This window comes from Bos taurus, chromosome 12, assembly GCF_002263795.3.
Source record: "Bos taurus isolate L1 Dominette 01449 registration number 42190680 breed Hereford chromosome 12, ARS-UCD2.0, whole genome shotgun sequence".
In the NCBI taxonomy this organism is placed as follows: domain Eukaryota; kingdom Metazoa; phylum Chordata; class Mammalia; order Artiodactyla; family Bovidae; genus Bos; species Bos taurus.
This window is the reverse complement of record NC_037339.1, coordinates 15659580-15678324: the sequence shown is the minus strand read 5'-3', so window position 1 is coordinate 15678324 and position 18745 is coordinate 15659580. Positions and strand designations below refer to the sequence as shown.

Sequence of the window (18745 nt, the reverse complement as noted above, 5' to 3'; positions counted from 1 at the left end):
CACCAGGCTCCTTGTCCATGGGGATTCTCCAGGCAAGAATACTGGAGTGGGCTGCCGTGCCCTCCTCCAGGGGATCTTCCCCACCCAGGGACTGAACCCAGGTGTCCTACATTGCAGCAGATCCTTTACCATCGGAGCCACCAGAGAATCCCATTTTAATAAGAAAAAAACCTACTGGTTTTTCAAATACTGAACTACCATGTCAGACAGTGGAGAAGGGATTACGTGAACCTAGATTCACGGCACTGAATATAATAAGACAGGAAAGTAAACTCAGGCATTTTAGAGAGATTTTTTTAGCAAGAATTGAAATCGAAAGGAATTGTTTTAACTAGAAACAAAATTTTCAAAAACCTTCAGTGCAGCTGTCAACTGAGGTTCTGTGTGTCTGGTGGGGCTGCAGCTGTAAGCCAAGGGGACACCCGCCATGGAGCTGTGTGAGGTTCTGGATGAGAGAGGATGCTGGGAGGCTTCTGGGTGACACGCGGCCTGTGTACATGAGCCCCAGTCACAAACACCTTGCCTTGCCATCTCAGGGACTTGCCTCAGGTGACAAAGTATGGCACAGAGAGGGGGGTACGACCCCCTGCTGTCTATACAACCTGGCCTCCAAAGATCAGACACTTAGGTGAATGACGGGGCAGCACTTGTGGCCCAGCTACAGTATACCCTGAAAAGCACCATTTCTCCACATCCCATGGGCGGCAGATGTGCCCAAACAGGGCCAGAGCAGAACAGAAGGAATGGAGTCAATGCCACAGGATACCTGCAGCTGAAAGACTTGTCTGTGTGGACTTCCGAGGCCTTTGGGAAGGGGAGCACCAGAAGCCACTGAGGTTCCCACGGGAGAGATGTCGCTGAGGTCCTTTGACTTGGAGGCCACCATCACCCTAGACCGTGGTTATTCTGACAGTGGCATCTGACAGATCTCACATGCTTCGGGCCAACCCAGCCCAAGTGCCACAACTACCAAGCTGCAACGACTGAGCCCACACTCCACAAGAAAAGCCACCACACTGAGAAGCCTGCACGCAGCAACTAGGGAGTAGCCCCTGCTCGCAGAAACTAGAGAAAGCCCTCAGGCAGCAACAAAGACCCAGCACAGCCAAAAATAAAATTAAAAAAAAAAAAAAAAGAAAAAAGGACTCATGAAAGACCGGCCTGGGCAATTGGGTCATTGCTCCAACTCAAGGGAGGAATGGTCCACAATAAAGAATTTAGAGGCAGAAATTTTGGGACCACAAGCCATCACCTCAATCCGCCCTGAAGCACTGATACATTCCAGTGTGAAAAGATAAACTGAGGCCTATTAAAAATCTGAAGAGTTTATTTGAGCCTGTATGTGGCTCAGATGGTAAAGAGTCTGTCTACAATGCAGGAGACCCAAGTTCAGTCCCTGGGTCGGGAAGATCCCCTGGAGAAGGAAATGGCAATCCCCTCCAGTACTATTGCCTGGAAAATCCCATGGACAGAGGAGCCTGGTAGGCTACAGTCCATGGGGTCGCAAAGAGTCGGACATGACTGAGCGAGTTCACTTTCACTTTCATGATTAGAATCAGGCAGTACCAGACCGGAAGTGGCTAAGAGCCCTCGGCCAACAGGAGCTGAGGAGAGACAGAAAAGGCAGAAGCAGAACAAGGAAATTATTGACTGACTGGCTTAAAGCTTAAAGCTGCTTGTGAGTGGTTGTCCTTGGATTTTGATCTTTTAGGCTTGAGGCATTTACAGGCTTAGGTTTTTGTTTGCTAACTTGGGGCACCATGGCCTCAGAGCATCCTCAGTCTGATGGCCTCTGTGTTTAATTAATTGAACACCAGCAATGAGAAGAGATGCAGCTGAGAATCAAGCAAGTCAGTCATGAGACACCCCAGCTTTTCCCCAACCTGGAAAAACCAGCCAACCGCAAGCTCCATTCTTGTATCTGCCCCAGGTCACTGCGACTTTGGATATGTGGGTCGCCCTCTTCCTTTCGGTGTAGTTGTTTAGTTGCTAAGTCATGTCTGCCTCTTTTGCAACCCCATGAACTGTAAACCACCACAGTCCTCTGTCCATGGAATTTTCCAGGCAAGAATGTTGGAGTGGGTTGCCACTTCCTTCTCCAGGGGAACTTCCTAACCCAGGGGTTGAACCCACGTCTCCTGCATTGGCAGGTGGATTCTTTACCACTGAGCCACCAGGGAAGCCGCCCCCCTGCCCCCACTACTTACTTTAGGAGGCTTATAAGTGAATGGCAGACTGTACATTATCAGATGCAGAACAACCTCCATAACAACCTCAACCTGTAGTGAGCAGGCCGATGTGACAACCTGCAGTTCTTCTGGACACCAAGTCACACTTCACCTTCTACCAAAACGGAGCTGAAAAAAGAAACTCTTGTGAAGACCAACCTAGGGGTCAGTCCTGGTTAACCTCACAGACTTGAGATAGAATGAACAAATCTACAAAATGAAAAGGTAGCTTGCAGTGTCATTACTTTGGAAGAATCTTTAAAGACAGAATAATGCACTACAAGAATGCGCTACCCTGGTTTCCTGAAGACTCGTATCCTTCATGGTTATTTATGATACGATAAATAACCAACCACTGAGAGCTTGGTCGTTCCAGGAACTAAAAAAGCTTTATGCTCTCAAGCCATGGATCCAATTTTAGGTTCTAGAGCCTTCTCTACATTTGGAAGAAGGAGGTAATTTTATGCTCTCAAAAGATTTCTTGGTATGCTACTATTAAAAAAATATTCTTAAGGGAACTAAGGAATGAGAAGAGGGTGTGACCATTATGGAGACAATCTTCAGAACAAACCTTGCTAGTCACCCTACTGTTCCCACTGTCTTTTTCCAATAGCATGTTGAAATCTCATCTGGCACATTAGGGAATCAGATTTTGGGCTATTTCATTCTGCGGTCCCTTTGCAGGTTTCCTCTTGGATTGATCTCCTGATAATTATGTAGTGCCCTTCCTTATCTCTTGTAATCTTCTTTATTTTAAGGTATATTTTGTTTGATCTAAGGGTTGCTACTCCAGTTTTCTTCTGCTTCCCATTTGCATGGAATATATTTTTCCATCCTCTCACTTTCAGTCTATATGTGTCTTGAGGTCTGAAGTGGGTTTCTTGTAGACAGCATATATATGGGTCTTGTTTTTGTATCCATTCAGCCAGTCTATCGGAGAAGGCAATGGCAACCCACTCCAGTATTCTTACCTGGAAAATCCCATGGGCAGAGGAGCCTGGTAGGGTGCAGTCCATGGAGTTTCAAAGAGTCGGACACGACTGAGCGACTTCACTTTCAGTTTTCACTTTCATGCATTGGAGAAGGAAATGGCAACCCACTCCAGTGTTCTTGCATGGAGAATCCCAGGGACGGGGGAGCCTGGTGGGCTGCCGTCTATGGGGTTGCACAGAGTCGGACACGACTGAAGTGACTTAGCAGCAGCAGCAGCCAGTCTGTGTCTTCTGGCTGGAGCATTTAATCCATTTACATTTAAAGTAATTATTGATCTATATGTTCCTATTGCCATTTTCTTAATTGTTTGGGGTTAATTTGGGGGGGCTCCAGAATCACTGCAGATGGTGATTGCAACCATGAAATTAAAAGACGCTTACTCCTTGGAAGGAAAGTTATGACCAACCCAGACAGCATATTGAAAAACAGAGACATTACTTTGCCAACAAAGGTTCGTCTAGTCAAGGCTATGGTTTTTCCAGTAGTCATGTATGAATGTAAGAGTTGGACAGTGAAGAAAGCTGAAAGACGAAGAATTGATGCTTTTGAACTGTGGTGTTGGAGAAGACTCTTGAGAGTCCCTTGGACTGCAAGAAGATCCAACCAGTCCATTCTAAAGGAGATCAGTCCTGGGTGTTCACTGGAAGAACTGATATTGAAGCTGAAACTCCAGTACTTTGGCCACCTGATGTGAAGAGCTGACTCATTTGAAAAGACTCTGATGCTGGGAAAGATTGAGGGCAGGATGTGAAGGGCATGACAGAGGATGAGATGGTTGGATGGCATCACTGACTCAATGGACATGGGTTTGGGAAAACTCTGGGAGTTGGTGATGGACAGGGAGGCCTGGCATGCTGTAGTTCATGGGGTCGCAAAGAGTCGGACATGACTGAGCGACTAAACTGATTTTGTAGATCTTTTTCCTTCTGTTGTATTTCTTGACTATATAAGTCCCTTTAACAATTGTTGTAAAGCTGGTTTAGTGATACTGAATTCTCTTAACTTTTGCTTGTCTGAAATGCTTTTTATTTCTCCATCAATTCTGAATGAGATCCTTGCTGGGTACAATAATCTTGGTTGTAGATGTTTCCCTTTCAGTACTTTAAATATATCCTGCCTTTCCCTTCTGGCCTGCAGTTTCTGCTGAAAGATAGCATATGGGGTTTCCCTTGTATGTTACTTGTTGCTTTTCCCTTGCTGCTTTTAATATTCTTTCTTTGTGTTTAGTCTTTGTTAGTTCACTTAGTATGTGTCTTGGCATGTTTCTCCTTGGGTTTATCCTGTATGGGACTCTTTGTGCCTCTTGGACTTGACTATTTCCTTTTCCTGTTGGGGAAATTTTCAACTATAATCTCTTCAAAAATTTTCTCATACCCTTTCTTTTTCCCTTCTTCTTCTGGGACCCCTATAATTTGAATGTTGGTGCATTTGATATTGTCCCAGAGGTCTCTGAGACTATCCTCAGTTCTTTTCATTCTTTTTTCTTTATTCTGCTCTTCAGAAGTTATTTCCACCACTTTATCTTCCAGCTCACTGAGTCGTTCTTCTGCTTCAGATATTCTGTTACTGATTCCTTCCAAAGTATTTTTAATTTCAGTAATTGTGTGGTTTGTCTCTGTATGTTTATTTTTTAACTCTTCTAGGTCTTTGATAATTGATTCTTGCATTTTCTCCATTTTGTTTTCAAGGTTTTTGATCATCTTTACTATCATTATTCTGAATTCTTTTTCAGGTAGTTTGCTTATTTCCTCTTCATTTATTTGGACCTCTGTGTTTCTAATTTGTTTCTTCATTTGCGTAGTATTTCTCACCCTTTTCATTATTTTTTTTAACTTATTGTGTTTAAGGTCTCCTTTTCCCAGACTTCAAGATTGAATTCTTTCTTTCTTTGGTTTCTGCCTTTGTAAGGTTGGTCCAGTGGTTGTGTAAGCTTCGTACAGGGTGAAATTTGTGTTGAGTTTTTTGTTTGTTTTTCCTCTGATGGGCAAGGCTGAGTGAGGTGGTGATCCTGTCTGCCGATGACTGGGTTTGTATTTTTGTTTTGTTTGTTGTTTAGATGAGGGTGCACAGGTGCTACTGGTGGTTGGGTGATGTCGGGACTTGTTTTCAAGTGGTTTCCTTTGCGTGAGTTCTCGCTATTTGATACTCTCTAGGGTTAGTTCTCTGGTGGTCTAGGGTCTTGGAGTCCACTCAGGCCCAGGGCTTGATCTCTGGTCAGGAAGGAGGATTCCACAAATGTTTTTTTATGGCATTAAGTGAGATTAAAACAAATACCCAAAACCAAGAAACCAAAGATGAACCCCAGACAAATGGCAGTCACAAAATCAGGCAAATAATAATTAAAATAATGGAATATACACACATATATATACACCCATGAGCAAAGTTAAAGCAGTCCAACAAAAATAAAATACAGTAGATTGACCCGGCAAACAAAGGAAATCAAAAATTATATTTACCAGTTAAGAACAAAACTAACTAAAGCACAAACTGGAAAACAAAACAAAAGCAAGGTGCCAAGTGGGGAATAAAGCAATGAAAACAAAACTAACAAATATTTTGAGAGGAAAAGAAAGCAAGAAGAGATATGCAAAGTTAAACAGAGGTAGATGAAGAAGATTTATACACATTAAAGATTAACTCTTTTGCAGGTTTCGACCACCTCCTATCAGTCAGTGTTCAGGACCGTGCTCAAAGAAATGGCTGTTCGTGACGAACTGGAGGAGGATATTACCATTCCCCTGACTGGTCATCTGGAGGGTGAAACCAGAAGGAAACTGGGAATTCTGTAAGTGACAAGAGGGATAGAACTGGTGGTCACTGGGAAGGTGCTGGTCACTGGGTGGAGGTAGACCAAAGCTAGCGGCAGAGAAAAGTATTAACTGGGCCACGAGAGCACAAGGAAGGCCAGGGTCCAGAAGCTTCCTTGTGTCAAAGAGCTGGCACAGCCAGACACAGGACAAGAGTAAGATTAGGGGTCAGGGGACAGGATGATCCGGCTGCCAAAACTCAAAGGCAAAGAAATCTATGAACAGGCGATGTACAAGATAGCATCAAAGGTGAGCAGGGACACAGGCTGGAAATCCCAGGCAAGAAAAAGTCTTGAAGGGACTGTGAACTTATACCGAAGTCTGGGAGGCAAGGCTCAGACCCCTGAGCCTTTGATGAGAAGGGACATTGGGGGGATCATGGGCATCTTCCAAGAAATTCCTTAGTTTCATCCTAGGCTAGCCATTGCATCTCCATGCTCCTTGAGGGGGATAAGCCCCAAGCATCACTGACCTGGGATTCATGGCAGGGGCTTGGGGAGGGATAAAGTTATTGCAGATGGCTGCTGGCACCAAATGTTTCTAGTTGGCATGACCCCAGTCACAAAATGTTCCAGAACCCCATCTGCACATTCAGCCTGTGGTACAAGGAAGCCTGGATTTTCACTTATCCAGCTGTCAGAAGCCTTGGTGAACAAGGTACATGGTCAGGCATCTGAGGCACTCTCTGGCAGGGGCTCCGAGGAACAGGCTGTGGGGGATGGGGTGCCATGCATAACCTCCTTGCTGAATGAAGACTCCCAAAAAATCAGGGAGACACTGACTGCCAGCAACTTCTGCTTTGGGCTCAATAGAGTCCTGGGGCCAGAGACCCCTAAGGCTTCTCTAGGAAAAGGGAAGGCTAAATACACAATGCAAAATACAAAGAACACCCAAGTTTTCAGATCCTCATAAAACAAGAAAAAAAAAATTCCAAATAACACCATTGTAGGTTATCCTACATGCTAGGTTACATTTTCTCCCCTTCTTTCTCATTAAGCCCATAACCGAGGCTCATTCTAACCTAACTGCACCCAGGGAACGCACCTACTGTGTGCTGGTCTGTACAGTAGTGCGTACCCTTACTAGCAAGGCTAGTAAGGATTCCATTAGCTTGCCAAGCTGAGCAAAGAACCAAGGAAAGAACCTTCCCCAAAGGGCACTGGGTGCCTCTGGAGGGATCCCCCCACTGGAATCTAACTCTTGCATGCACCTGGCATCCTGCTGTCAGCCTGGACAGGCTTCACCCCACCCTCTTCCTCCTTGTTCTTTTACAAGTGATGGTAGGCGAGGTAACTGCTTCAATTCCATTCACAGTGCTTGCAAATAAAACAAGGAACTCTTGGCACAAATGGGCCACGAGGAGCTCATTCTCAACTTGCAAATAGCTTCTAAAGTACAGACACTAAACCTCTTTTCCGCCAGGCAAACAGTCCAGCCCTTTTCAGCCGATGATATTTGCTTCCTGAGGTTGCTCGGGGTTAAATTATTACACTCTCTTCGAGGACTCCGAAGCGAGAACTTAAAATCTGCCGTGTCAAAGGCCCTCTGCTCAGATCCAATTAAGCCTTGGAAGCTCCCTCCTTCCGGCAGATTCCCTTTCAAAAGGTCTCTGATCTGAGGACCAGGAAAGGCTGCTGTCTCCGGAGACCACCCTTATTTGGCAGGAAAACAGTCCCAGCCATTGAAATGCCAGGATGACTCGTTTTGTATATTGACATGAAAGGAGGGTTGAAGGCTTGATCATTTTGAAGAGCTGTGCCTTAATGTGGCCTTCATGGTGAGTCATTTTTGAGTGAGTTTATTTGAAAATTTCCTACTCAGTGTAAAGGAGTTTCAGGTGGCTGTGTCCGGTTCACAAATAATACTGTTTCTCTAAGCTATTTCCGAATAAGGCTTTACTGAAATGTGCTCAAGCCACAGAAAAAAAACAGCCTGCACGAGCTGAACTCATAGAGTCAGCTTTGGCTGGCTTTGGATCTCCCGACCCTGGCTTCATTCCCAAGAGGAACCCCACTGAATTCATTTGGAAGGATCTGGGGTCAGCCCAGGTGCCGAGGCTGAAGGCCAGTTAAAGGCCAGGAGGGACGCACAGCACCAAGTGCTGGCCCTTTATTCCTGAGCAGAGACTGGAAGAAAGCTGGCTGCAAAGGCAGAGCTATCCAGCCAAGTCTCCACCTAGGAAACGATGGAGCCGGCCCCAGCTCTGTCTGTCGCGTAGCATGACATGTAAACACGAATTCGGTCTCAGCTTTTAAAGACGATTCCCCTTCCTTCCAGGTTGAAGAAAAATTTTGAAAAATACAAGGAGACGATCCTCTGGATTATGAGGAAACGTGAAAGTAAGAGCTCCTCTCCCCATTTTCCATCCAATCACCTGGTTCCCCCGGGTGCTTCTTGCCGTCTCCCACCTTCCCCCTTGTCCCTCAAGGAGGCAGAAATGCTCGTTCCCTCACTTGAGCATCCATTGGGCCAGTAAAGTCTCAGCTGCCAGGGACTAAAATACGGAGCAAGCCAAACACAGTCTGGGACTTCAAGGGGCTTATCCTTTGATTGTGATGAGGGTGGCAGGGAGGGCAGGAGGCGAAGATAAACAGGAAAGCAGGGAATTTGCACATAAAATAGTTAATGCTTTGGTGGGAAGGGGATACTATAGGACCACACAAGAAGGCATCTAACCTTTATTGGGGGAGGTTCTAAGAGTCATTAACACAAAGTTTAAGAAAGAAATAGCCCCTTACCAGATACTAAAGGCATCCTAAAGGAAATCAGTCCTGAATATTTACTAGAAGGACTGATGCTGAAGCTGAAACTCCAATACTTTGGCCACCTGATGCTGAAGCTGAAACTCCAATACTTTGGCCACCTGACGAGAACTGACTCATCTGAAAACACCCGGATGCTGGGAAAGATTGAAGGCGAGAAGAGAAGGCAACCACAGAGGATGAGATGGTTGGATGGCATCACCGACTCAATGGACATGGGTTTGAGTAAACTGTGGGAGTTGGTGATGGACAGGGAGGCCTGGCATGCTGCAGTCCATGGGGTCGCAAAGAGTCGGACACAACTGAGCAACTGAACTGGACTGAAAGGCATTGGAGGTCCAGCTGTTAAGACTTGCCAATCATGGACTCTGCCAGCTTTGGGGGTCTAATCAAAAACTCTGAGCCAAGAGCCTAAGCTACCAGGCTACTTAATTCAGAAACTCCAAACCACCAGCTGGAACATCTTTCAGATGACCAGATCCCACTGACATAGAATTGGCAACGACAGCCAGAGCTGACACACCTCCTCCATCACGGCGCTCTTTCTTGCTGAGCCAGGACAAAACCCCAGGTTCCCTCTCAAGAAGTGCTCCCATCCCCATACCAGTAAGTATATGCCCTGACCTAACTCCTATAGAATGACTGCTGTGGGCAGCCCCTTGTCTCTGAACCCTCCTATTTCCAAGCCAAGGATGGCTTCGCAGGCATGTGAGCTGTGCAGGTACACAGGCCCCACACTTAGGGCCCTGCGCTTGCTTTTAATGCTCGGCTGCCACTGTCTTGAAATCCTTCATTAATTTATTTTGGTTGCCTAACATGCGGGGTTCTAGTTCCCTGACCAGGGATCAAACCCATGCACCCTGCACTGGGAGGGCAGCGTCTTAACCACTGGACCACCAGGGAAGTCCCCGAAATCTTGAATAATTTTAAAACAAGGATACCTGCATTTTGAAATTATATAGCCTCTCCCGTGGGTGAAAAGAAGTGGGAGATACTACACAGCTCGTGTCTTGAGCCACCAGACCCCAAAGCTCCCCGTGTGAAGGACACAGGCCTGCGGCCCGTCTCTGGGCAGCAGCCTCCAAGCAACATCACTTCAGAGGAACCTGACAGGTCTCTGCAGCCAGCCTGACCCCACTTTAAGGAAACTGAGGCTCAGACAGGCAGCCTAACACCTCCCCCATTAAAGACAGAGCTGGTTATACAGCACAAACCAAAAAATCCGTGCTTCTAGCCGTCTGATGGGAAAAAAATGAGCATATCTGTGTCCCTTGTTACCGTGACCATTTCAGGAATGCTGTCTGTTCATTTCTGACTGACCCTCAGGAAGAGCAGCCGGGCTCACATTCGCCTCCCCCTGCACAAATCGCCTCCACTCCAGAAGGAAGCACCGAGAAGGGCTCCTCCGAGCGAGACTGAGGCCCGCGTCCAGACCTCTCACAAAGCGCTCTCATCGACTCTGCCCCCACCCACCTCTCTCCTCATCTCCCTGAGGACAAGCTCCTCTCTGAGCTCTAAGGAGCAGCTTCCTCCCGTTCCTCAGGGGCACACAGCCGTGTTCTCCTCTCCCCAAGCCCCACTCCACACCTCTCCGACATCACCGACACCACCTCAGACACCTTCATTGCCCCAGTGTCCCTGACTCCCATCCTCTCCTTTCTCAGTCCTTTCTTCACATTCTTTCCAGCAAAATCTTTTCAAAACACTTCCCTGGCCCTCCACTACCTCCAGGAAAATTCCACATTTTCCCCACGTGGCTTCAAAGGCCCCTCGCTCTTGTCCATTCCAGACACACTGGCTTTTCTGTTATTCATCACATGAGCAGCCCTCCCTGACACAGGGCCTTTGAATGTGCGGTCCTCTGGCTAGAGCACTCTGCACGCCAATATTCTTGTGACTTGCTCCCTCACTTTATTCAGGTCTCTGCTTAAAAGTCACCTTCTCAGAAACTGTTTCTTTGGCTACCCTTTACAAACCAGTGTGCACACACGCACAATCATTTTCCATTCTTCTCATCTGCTTACCGTTTCTTAGGGGCACGCCTAGCCACCAGCAGGTGAAGTTTTCACCTGTTCACTTGTGTAGCATCCAATGCCCCTACTAGAACGGGCAGCAGGCTCTGTGCCACCCCCGGTACCTAGGACAGCTTTGGGCATACGTGAACACAATGGATATTTCCTGAGTGAGTGAATAAAGGAATGACCTAGCCCTGCCTCTCTCTCCAGAGTCACCCGTTATTACTAAGCTGGTCTCACGCTAGCCTTCAACCACGCAGCACTTATGCTAGGAATTCCACCTGGCAAACTAGAGACAATTTCCACTCTGTGCACAACCTCCAGGCCTGGATAGGGTCCCTGTGTGCTCCGATGGCACCTTGCCCTCTGTGTTGGCAACCTCAGAGTTCCTGGGGTGAAATTCTAAATCAGCCGCTGTAAGATAGCATCACTGACTTCAGGGACACGAGTCTGAGTAAACTCCGGGAGACAGTGAAGGCCAGGGCGTGCTGCAGTCCATGAGGTCGCAAAGAGTTGGACATGACTGAGCAACTGAACGACAAGAAGCAGAGGGCAAGGAAAGGCCTGAGAGGCGGTCCCCTCCGAATTGTAGGTGGCAGGTTTAAAAAGCAAGAGAACTTACACCCGACGTGTGCATTTCTCTGGCGGCACAAGACTTGTGGATTTCCACCTCCACTGGCCAGACTCTTACAGTTTAAATGGAGGCCTTACCTGACTTCAGGGAGGCATCCATCCAGGTGGGCTCAACAACACAGTGCCCGCGAAGCTGCATCCTTGCAAAGGGTTCCCAGTGTGGGAACTGTGGTCAGAACGTACATTCCAAGGACCGGGAAGGGGGTGGGGAGACTTCCATGCCCCGTCTAGCTCCTGGGTCAACAAGCTGTCACGTCCTCTCCAACACCTCCTCCAACGCTGGGCTGGACCCAATGGTGGGACAACCAAGCTCTCTTAACTGCTGCTAAGTCACTTCAGTTGTGTCCAACTCTGTGCGACCCCACAGACGGCAGCCCACCAGGCTCCGCCTGGGATTCTCCAGGCAAGAACACTGGAGCGGGTTGCCGTTTCCTTCTCCAATGCATTAAAGTGAAAAGTGAAAGTGAAGTTGCTCAGTCGTGTCTGACTCTTAGCGACCCCATGGACTGTAGCCCACCAGGCTCCTCCACCCATGGGATTTTCCAGGCAAGTAGTCCTTGCTAGCTTACTCCAAAATTCAATAGTTATAAAAATGGACTGAAATGAAGACTAAAAAAAACCCTGCTGCTGCTGTGAAAACTAAGTGGAATACTTTTGAGAAGATTCAATAAGAAAGTAGCTATGAAAAAAAAAAGTAAGTAGCTTTACAAATACTGCTTAGAACTAGGCGTGCACCAAACATACACAAAAGGCTGCGGGATATATAGATTTTTTTTTCAAGTCTACAATCCTGCACTCAAACTATGTAGAAATTGCCAAAGTTGAAAGTGACCAATGATAAATTATGAATGGGGTTTGAGCAAATGTGATCACAGAGTCCTGCAGTTAAAATTGGTGTGTTAGCTACCACGTATAAAATAGCTAGCTAGTGGGAGCCTGCTAATACAGCACAGCAAGCTCAGCTCAGTGGTCTGTGATGACCTAGAGTGGTGGGATGGGGGTGTGGGAGGGAGGCTCAACAGGGAGGGAATATATGTATACATACAGCTGATTCACTTTGTTGTACAGCAGAAACTAACAAACATTGGAAAGCAATGTCCTCCAATTCAAAATAAAATTTTAAAATATTGTTAGTATACATTTGTGTTTTAAGTTAAAATAGCATGCTTAAGGCAATGGCACCCCACTCCAGTACTCTTGCCTGGAAAATCCCATGGATAGAGGAGCCTGGTAGGCTGCGGTCCATGGGGTCGCTAAGAGCCAGACACAACTGAGCGACTTCACTTTCACTTTTCACTTTCATGCATTGGAGAAGGAAATGGCAACCCACTCCAGTGTTCTTGCCTGGAGAATCCCAGGGATGGGGGAGCCTGGTGGGCTGCCGTCTATGGGGTTGCACAGAGTCAGACACGACTGAAGCGACTTAGCAGTAGCAGCATGCCTAAGGCATGTTTCCTTTTTTTTTTAATGACTCCCACTTTAGCCTGTTTTTCTCAATTACCAGACTCAGCAGCCTCACTTGTTCCTGGCACATGGCTGGTGTGTCACCCCTCGCATCCCCAGGTCTGGACTGTGTGGCATTCACCATGGTGTCAGGCATCTGACACTGAGCTGGCACCTCACAGGCCCTTAATAATTGTGTGTGGAATGAAAGAATGAATGGGAAAAAATGAGAGAGCTTGGGGAAATATGGTCAATATCCCAACTCCTCAAACTCTCTTTGGGTTCCTTGAGAGAAATAGATCTAAGTTTTCTTTCTCTTTTCTACCAAAGCCATATTTAGCCAAAGGACTGCAGAGAGCACGTTCACGTTTCACTTATGTAATATACCACCACAAGACGAGGAGGAGGAGGAGGTGGAGCCAGAGAAAGAAGTCAAAAAAGCTCGTCGTGTTGTTCACCGTACAAAGACGTTAGAACTAGATACGGACTGGATCAACAGCAAGCTTAAGGTAATGCCCTGGTGTTTGCATTTTGTCCAGGGTTTTTTTTTGTTTGTTTGGCGTTGGGGGTGGGGGTTTACTGCATTTAGAAAAGGCAGAGGAACCAAAGATCAAATTGCCAACATCCATTGGATCATCAAAACAGCAAAAGAGTTCCAGAAAAACATCTACTTCTGCTTTATTGACTATGCCACAGGCTTTGACTGTGTGGATCACAATAAACTGTGGAAAATTCTGAAAGAGATGGGAATACCAGAACACCTTACCTGCCTCCTGAGAAATCTGTATGCAGGTCAAGAAGCAACAGTTAGAATCAGACACAGAACAACAGACTGGTTCCAAATTGGGAAAGGAGTATGTCAAGGATGTATATTGTCACCCTGCTTATTTAACTTATATGCAGAGTACATCATGAGAAATGCCGGGCTGGAGGAAGCACAAGCTGGAATCAAGATTGTTGGGAGAAACATCAATAACCTCAGATATGCAGATAACACCACCCTTATGGCAGAAAGTGAAGAGGAACTAAAAAGCCTCTTGATGAAAGTGAAAGAGGAGAGTGAGAAAGTTGGCTTAAAACTCAACATTCAGAAAACTAAGATCATGGCATCCAGTCCCATCACTTCATGGCAAATAGATGGGAAAACAGTGGAAACAGCGACAGACTTTATTTTCTTGGGCTCCAAAATCTGCACAGATGGTGACTGCAGCCATGAAATTAAAAGATGCTTGCTGCTTGGAAGAAAAGTTATAACCAACCTAGATAGCATATTAAAAAGCAGAGACATTACTTTACTGAGAAAGGTCTATCTAGTCAAAGCTATGGCTTTTCCAGTAGTCATGTATGGATGTGACAGTTGGACTATAAAGAAAGCTGAGCGCCAAAGAATTGATGCTTTAGAACTGTGGTGTTGGAAGAGACTCTTGAGAGTCCCTTGGACTGCAAGGAGATCCAACCAGTCCATCCTAAAGGAAATCAGTCCTGAATATTCATTGGAAGGACTGATGCTGAAGCTGAAACTCCAATACTTTGGCCACCCAATGGGAAGAAATGACTCATTGGAAAAGACCCTGATGCTGGGAAAGATTGAAGGCAGGAAGAGAAGGGGATGACAGAGAATGAGATGGTTGGATGGCATCACTGATTCAATGGACATGAGTTTGCGCAAGCTCCGGGAGGTGGTGATAGACACGGAAGTCTGGCATACTGCAGTCCATGGGGTCACAAAGAGTCAGACACGACTGAGCAACTGAACTGAACTGGGGGTGGGGGGGCTGGGGGTGGTTCAGGTGGGACATATACACATACCCTCAGAGAGCTGTCAGGACCAATACACAATGTGAACACAAATGAGACAAATATGTCCCATATACACGAGGCACAGCTGAGTGTGTGGTTTATCACAGATTGGCCAGGACTTTAACTGGGATCATTGTCATTGAAACACTTCTCTTTGCAGGGCCTACAGTAACCAACTGGTTGGAATTGGGAGTAGAGGAAAGTAAATCTATAATATGTAGGTCCCTCCCTTAACAAATTTAAAATCTATATCAAAAAGCAATTGCATGGTGAATGCGTATGTGAACTGTGGTACATCCATACAATGGAATATTAGTGCTGAAAAGAAATGAACTATCAAGCCATGAAAAGACATGGAGGAAACTTAAATTTGTATCACTAAGTCTAGGAAGCCAATCCAAAAAGGCTACATATTGTATGATTCCAATTAAACGACACTATGGGAAAGGCAAAACCATGGCAGCAGTAAAAAGACCCAGTGGTTGGCAGGTATCTGGGAAGAAGGATGAACAGGAGGAGCACAGCGGGCTTTCAGGGCCATGCATACATTCTGTATTGTAACGGTAGATATATGTCATTAGTACTGCTCTTTAGTCACTAAGCCGTGTCTGAGCCTTTGAGACCCATGGACTGTAGCCCACCAGGCTCCTCCGTCCATGGGATTCTCCAGGCAAGAATACTGGAGTGGGTTGCCATTTCCCTCTCCAGGGGATCTTCCCGACCCAGGGATTGAACCTGTGTCTCCTGCGTTGCAGGTGGATTCTTTACAGCTGAGCCACCAGGGAAGACCATATGTCATTATATATCTGTATAAACCCACAGAATGTAGAATACCAGGAGTGAACCCCAGTGTAAACTATGGACTCTGGGTAATGGTGATATGCAGTGTAGATTCTTTGTATACATGTACACCACGGTGTGGGATGCTGATAGTGGGGGGGAGGCTGTGCATGTGTGTGGGGGTGCAGAGAATTTATGGGGAATCTCTGTATTTTCTACTCAATTTTGCTGTGACCTGCTCTAAAAAATAAAGCCTATCTGTAAAAGCCAATCACATGGTATATTTATAAAGATGGACACTATAAAGCCATGAGTGAAAACTAGTCTCAGTTAGTCACATGAGCTAGTAAGGTCCGGAGTTCAAAAAAAAAAGGCACTCAAGGGGGAAGTAGGAAGATGTGATAGACTCTCCGCTTTCTGTAAATATATATTGAGAACGTGCAGTGCCCCAGGCCCTCTTCTAGGTGCTGGAGCCACAAGGGTGAACAAACAAAGCCTTGGGAGCCAGGGAACTTATGTTTTAGTTGAGCACACAGTCAACGTGATGGAGGATGAGATGGCTGGATGGCATCACCGACTCAATGGACATGAGTTTGGGTAAACTCCAGGAATTGGTGATGGACAGGGAGGCCTGGCGTGCTGCGGTCCATGGGGTCACAGAGAGTCAGACACAACTGAGTGACTGAACAGTCAATGCACAAAATTCTGTTCAGTGCCAAGGCAGGTATTGTTAGGTGCCGCAGGAAGGCAAGCAGGATGAGAGGCTCTAGAGTTGCTGGGCTGAGAAAGGAGTAACTGTCATGCTTTTAGTGCAATTGCAGAAGTGCCATTTGAGCCTAGGCAGGCACGAAAAGAGGGAGTGAGCCACTAGAGACTTGGAGGAGGAGTGTCCTAGGCAGAGCTAACACATGCAAAGGCCCTGAGGCCCGTGGCCTAAAGGACGGTGGTGAGCAAGTGAGAAAGGGATGGGAAATGAGCTCGGTGTTTAGGTCAGGTAGAGCCTTGTGGGTCCTGGTTTTATCCAAAGGATGCTGTGGAGCCACTGGAGGGGCTAGAGCAGGAGGAACATCATCTGGCTTAAGCTCTGGAAGAATCTTTCTGGCTGCTCTATGGAGAACAGGCTTAAGGGGGCAAGAGGAAAGGCAGGAAGTTCGGCTGGAAGCCAGGTATTAATGCAGGTGAGAGATGACGTGCATCTCTACTAGGCTGGTGAAGGAGGTGGTGAGAAGCTGTCTCACTGGGCGTATTTTTTAAGTAGCCCTGACTAATAACACAACCTCTGTGCTTAAGACCATCATGTATGTTTTTCTGGGTCTCACTCTCTTGAATTTTAAAGTGAAGATAAGAAGACCATACTTATCCCACAAAATTGTTGGAAAAGGCTAAGTCTACATTATATGCAGAGGTGCTTTAAAAGCTGCATGATGTTACATAAATGTTAGTTTCTCATGTGTTCTCCAATTTACTAAGTGATAATACAGCTTTTTCTCAGTTGCTCGGGCCAAAATTCTTAGATTCCTCCATTTGGCTTTGTGTGGTATATTTCCCAGTGAGGGAAAATGGAATGACTCTATCTCTGTGTCAGGGATTTTTCTTTGCCCGTGGCTTCTTGTTTTTAGGAAAATGTCATTCCATGACAAGTGAATTTGATGAGAGAAGAAAGTGTATCGAGAAATTCTGGCTTCGGGTGGCTTTATGAAAATAAGACCTAAAATATAAAATCCTCCCCCGTGAGCAAAATCTAGAAGCTTCTTACCAGTTCTAAGGAAGAAACCAACCATAGATGTCCTTATAAAGTGCTTTCTTTAGGGTAAAAAGAGAGAGAGAGCAGTGATTTGTAGAGTAAATGCGCAAGGTGGCTGGGAGCTTAATGGCTGGAGGTGGTGCGTTTCCAAGGATGAGCCTGCGGGCTGGGGGGCCGCAGGGACAGACTGTGGGAGTCTGGCTCCCCTTTCATTGGATAGCCTTGTGTAGGTCACTCAGTCATGTCTGACTCTTTGCAACCCCATGGACTGTAGCCCGCCAGGCTCCTCTGTTCGTGGGATTTTCCTGGCAAGAATACTGGAGCGGGTTGCCATTTCTTATTCCAGGGAATCTTCCCCATCCTAGGGATCAGGCCGGCGTCTCCTGTGTCTCCTGCATTGGCTGGCCGATTCTTTACCACTAGCGCCATCTAGTGGAGGCGCCTCTCTTAAATGGGGGAAATGATAGCGCCTCCTATAGGGTCACTGTGTTGTAGAAGTCACATGCTGAGTGCAAACGCTGGATGTGGGGACAGAGTCAGTTACAGGATCTTCATCATCACCTGGTGAAGCGGTTCCTGGGCATTGAAGGCCACGCCCTGCGGAGTCCACAGCAGCTCATCAACCAGCTGCACCTTTTTCTTTCATTGTCTCAGATTTTGGCACTTTGCAGTGAGCTCTCTTGAGTGAAGGATTCTTCAGTCATTAAAAATAAGAGCTTGAAAACCACTGATCTAACACCTCCTCTTCCTCTCCTCTGAAGTCGCTCAGTCGTGTCCAACTCTTTGCGACCCCATGGACTGTAGCCTACCAGGCTCCTCCATCCATGGGATTTTCCAGGCAAGAATACTGGCGTGGGTTGCCACTTCCTTCTCCAGGGGATCTTCTCAACCCACAGATCAAACCCAGGTCTCCTGCATTGTAAGCAGGCTTTTTACTGTCTGAGCCACACCTAGCTAGAGTAATGCAGGATGAAACATGACCGGAAAAGGCATCCTGCTACAAACACCTGGGAAATTCAAATAAAATGTAAAAAGAAAAAAAGTCCTTTTAAATGTATAGTATTTAAATGCAGAAGTATATATGTACAGTATTTAAATCTACAGTATATAAGAGTGTATTGGAGAAGGAAATGGCGATCCACTCCAGTATTCTTGCCTGGAAAATTTCGCAAACAGAGGAGCCTGGCTGGCTGCAGTCCATGGGGTAGCAAAGAGTCGGACACGACTGAGCACACATACACACATAGAAGGGTATATGAGAAAGTAAGGGAGGTAATACCGGAAACAGAAACTGGAAAACGAGAATAGTGAGAGTGACTGAGGTGTGGGAAGCAGGAGAAAAGGCTTGCCTTTTAATGTCTGACGGGGACTCAAGGTCCCTGGAGGACACGTATCCTTCTCAGGCACAAGTGAAGTAGCTACAGAAAGTGGTGACACATTTAACCACAGAACACTTTGCAAACACTAAAGAGCTGATACCAGGACTTTCCTGGTGGTGCTGTGGCTAAGACTCCTCCTCACTGCCAATGCAGGGGAC

General features: G+C 46.5%; 1 protein-coding gene across 3 annotated transcripts in view; it reads left to right on the top strand.

Moving 5' to 3' along the window:
• Positions 1–18745, top strand: part of ERICH6B (glutamate rich 6B) — a 77750-nt gene that overhangs the window by 47097 nt on the left and 11908 nt on the right. For all 3 annotated transcript variants that reach the window (XM_059892212.1, XM_025000030.2, XM_059892213.1), the window contains 3 exons: positions 5873–6009; positions 8309–8370; positions 13215–13393. In XM_059892212.1, the coding sequence (XP_059748195.1) occupies positions 5873–6009; positions 8309–8370; positions 13215–13393 (378 nt within the window). The remainder of the gene's footprint in view (positions 1–5872; positions 6010–8308; positions 8371–13214; positions 13394–18745) is intronic.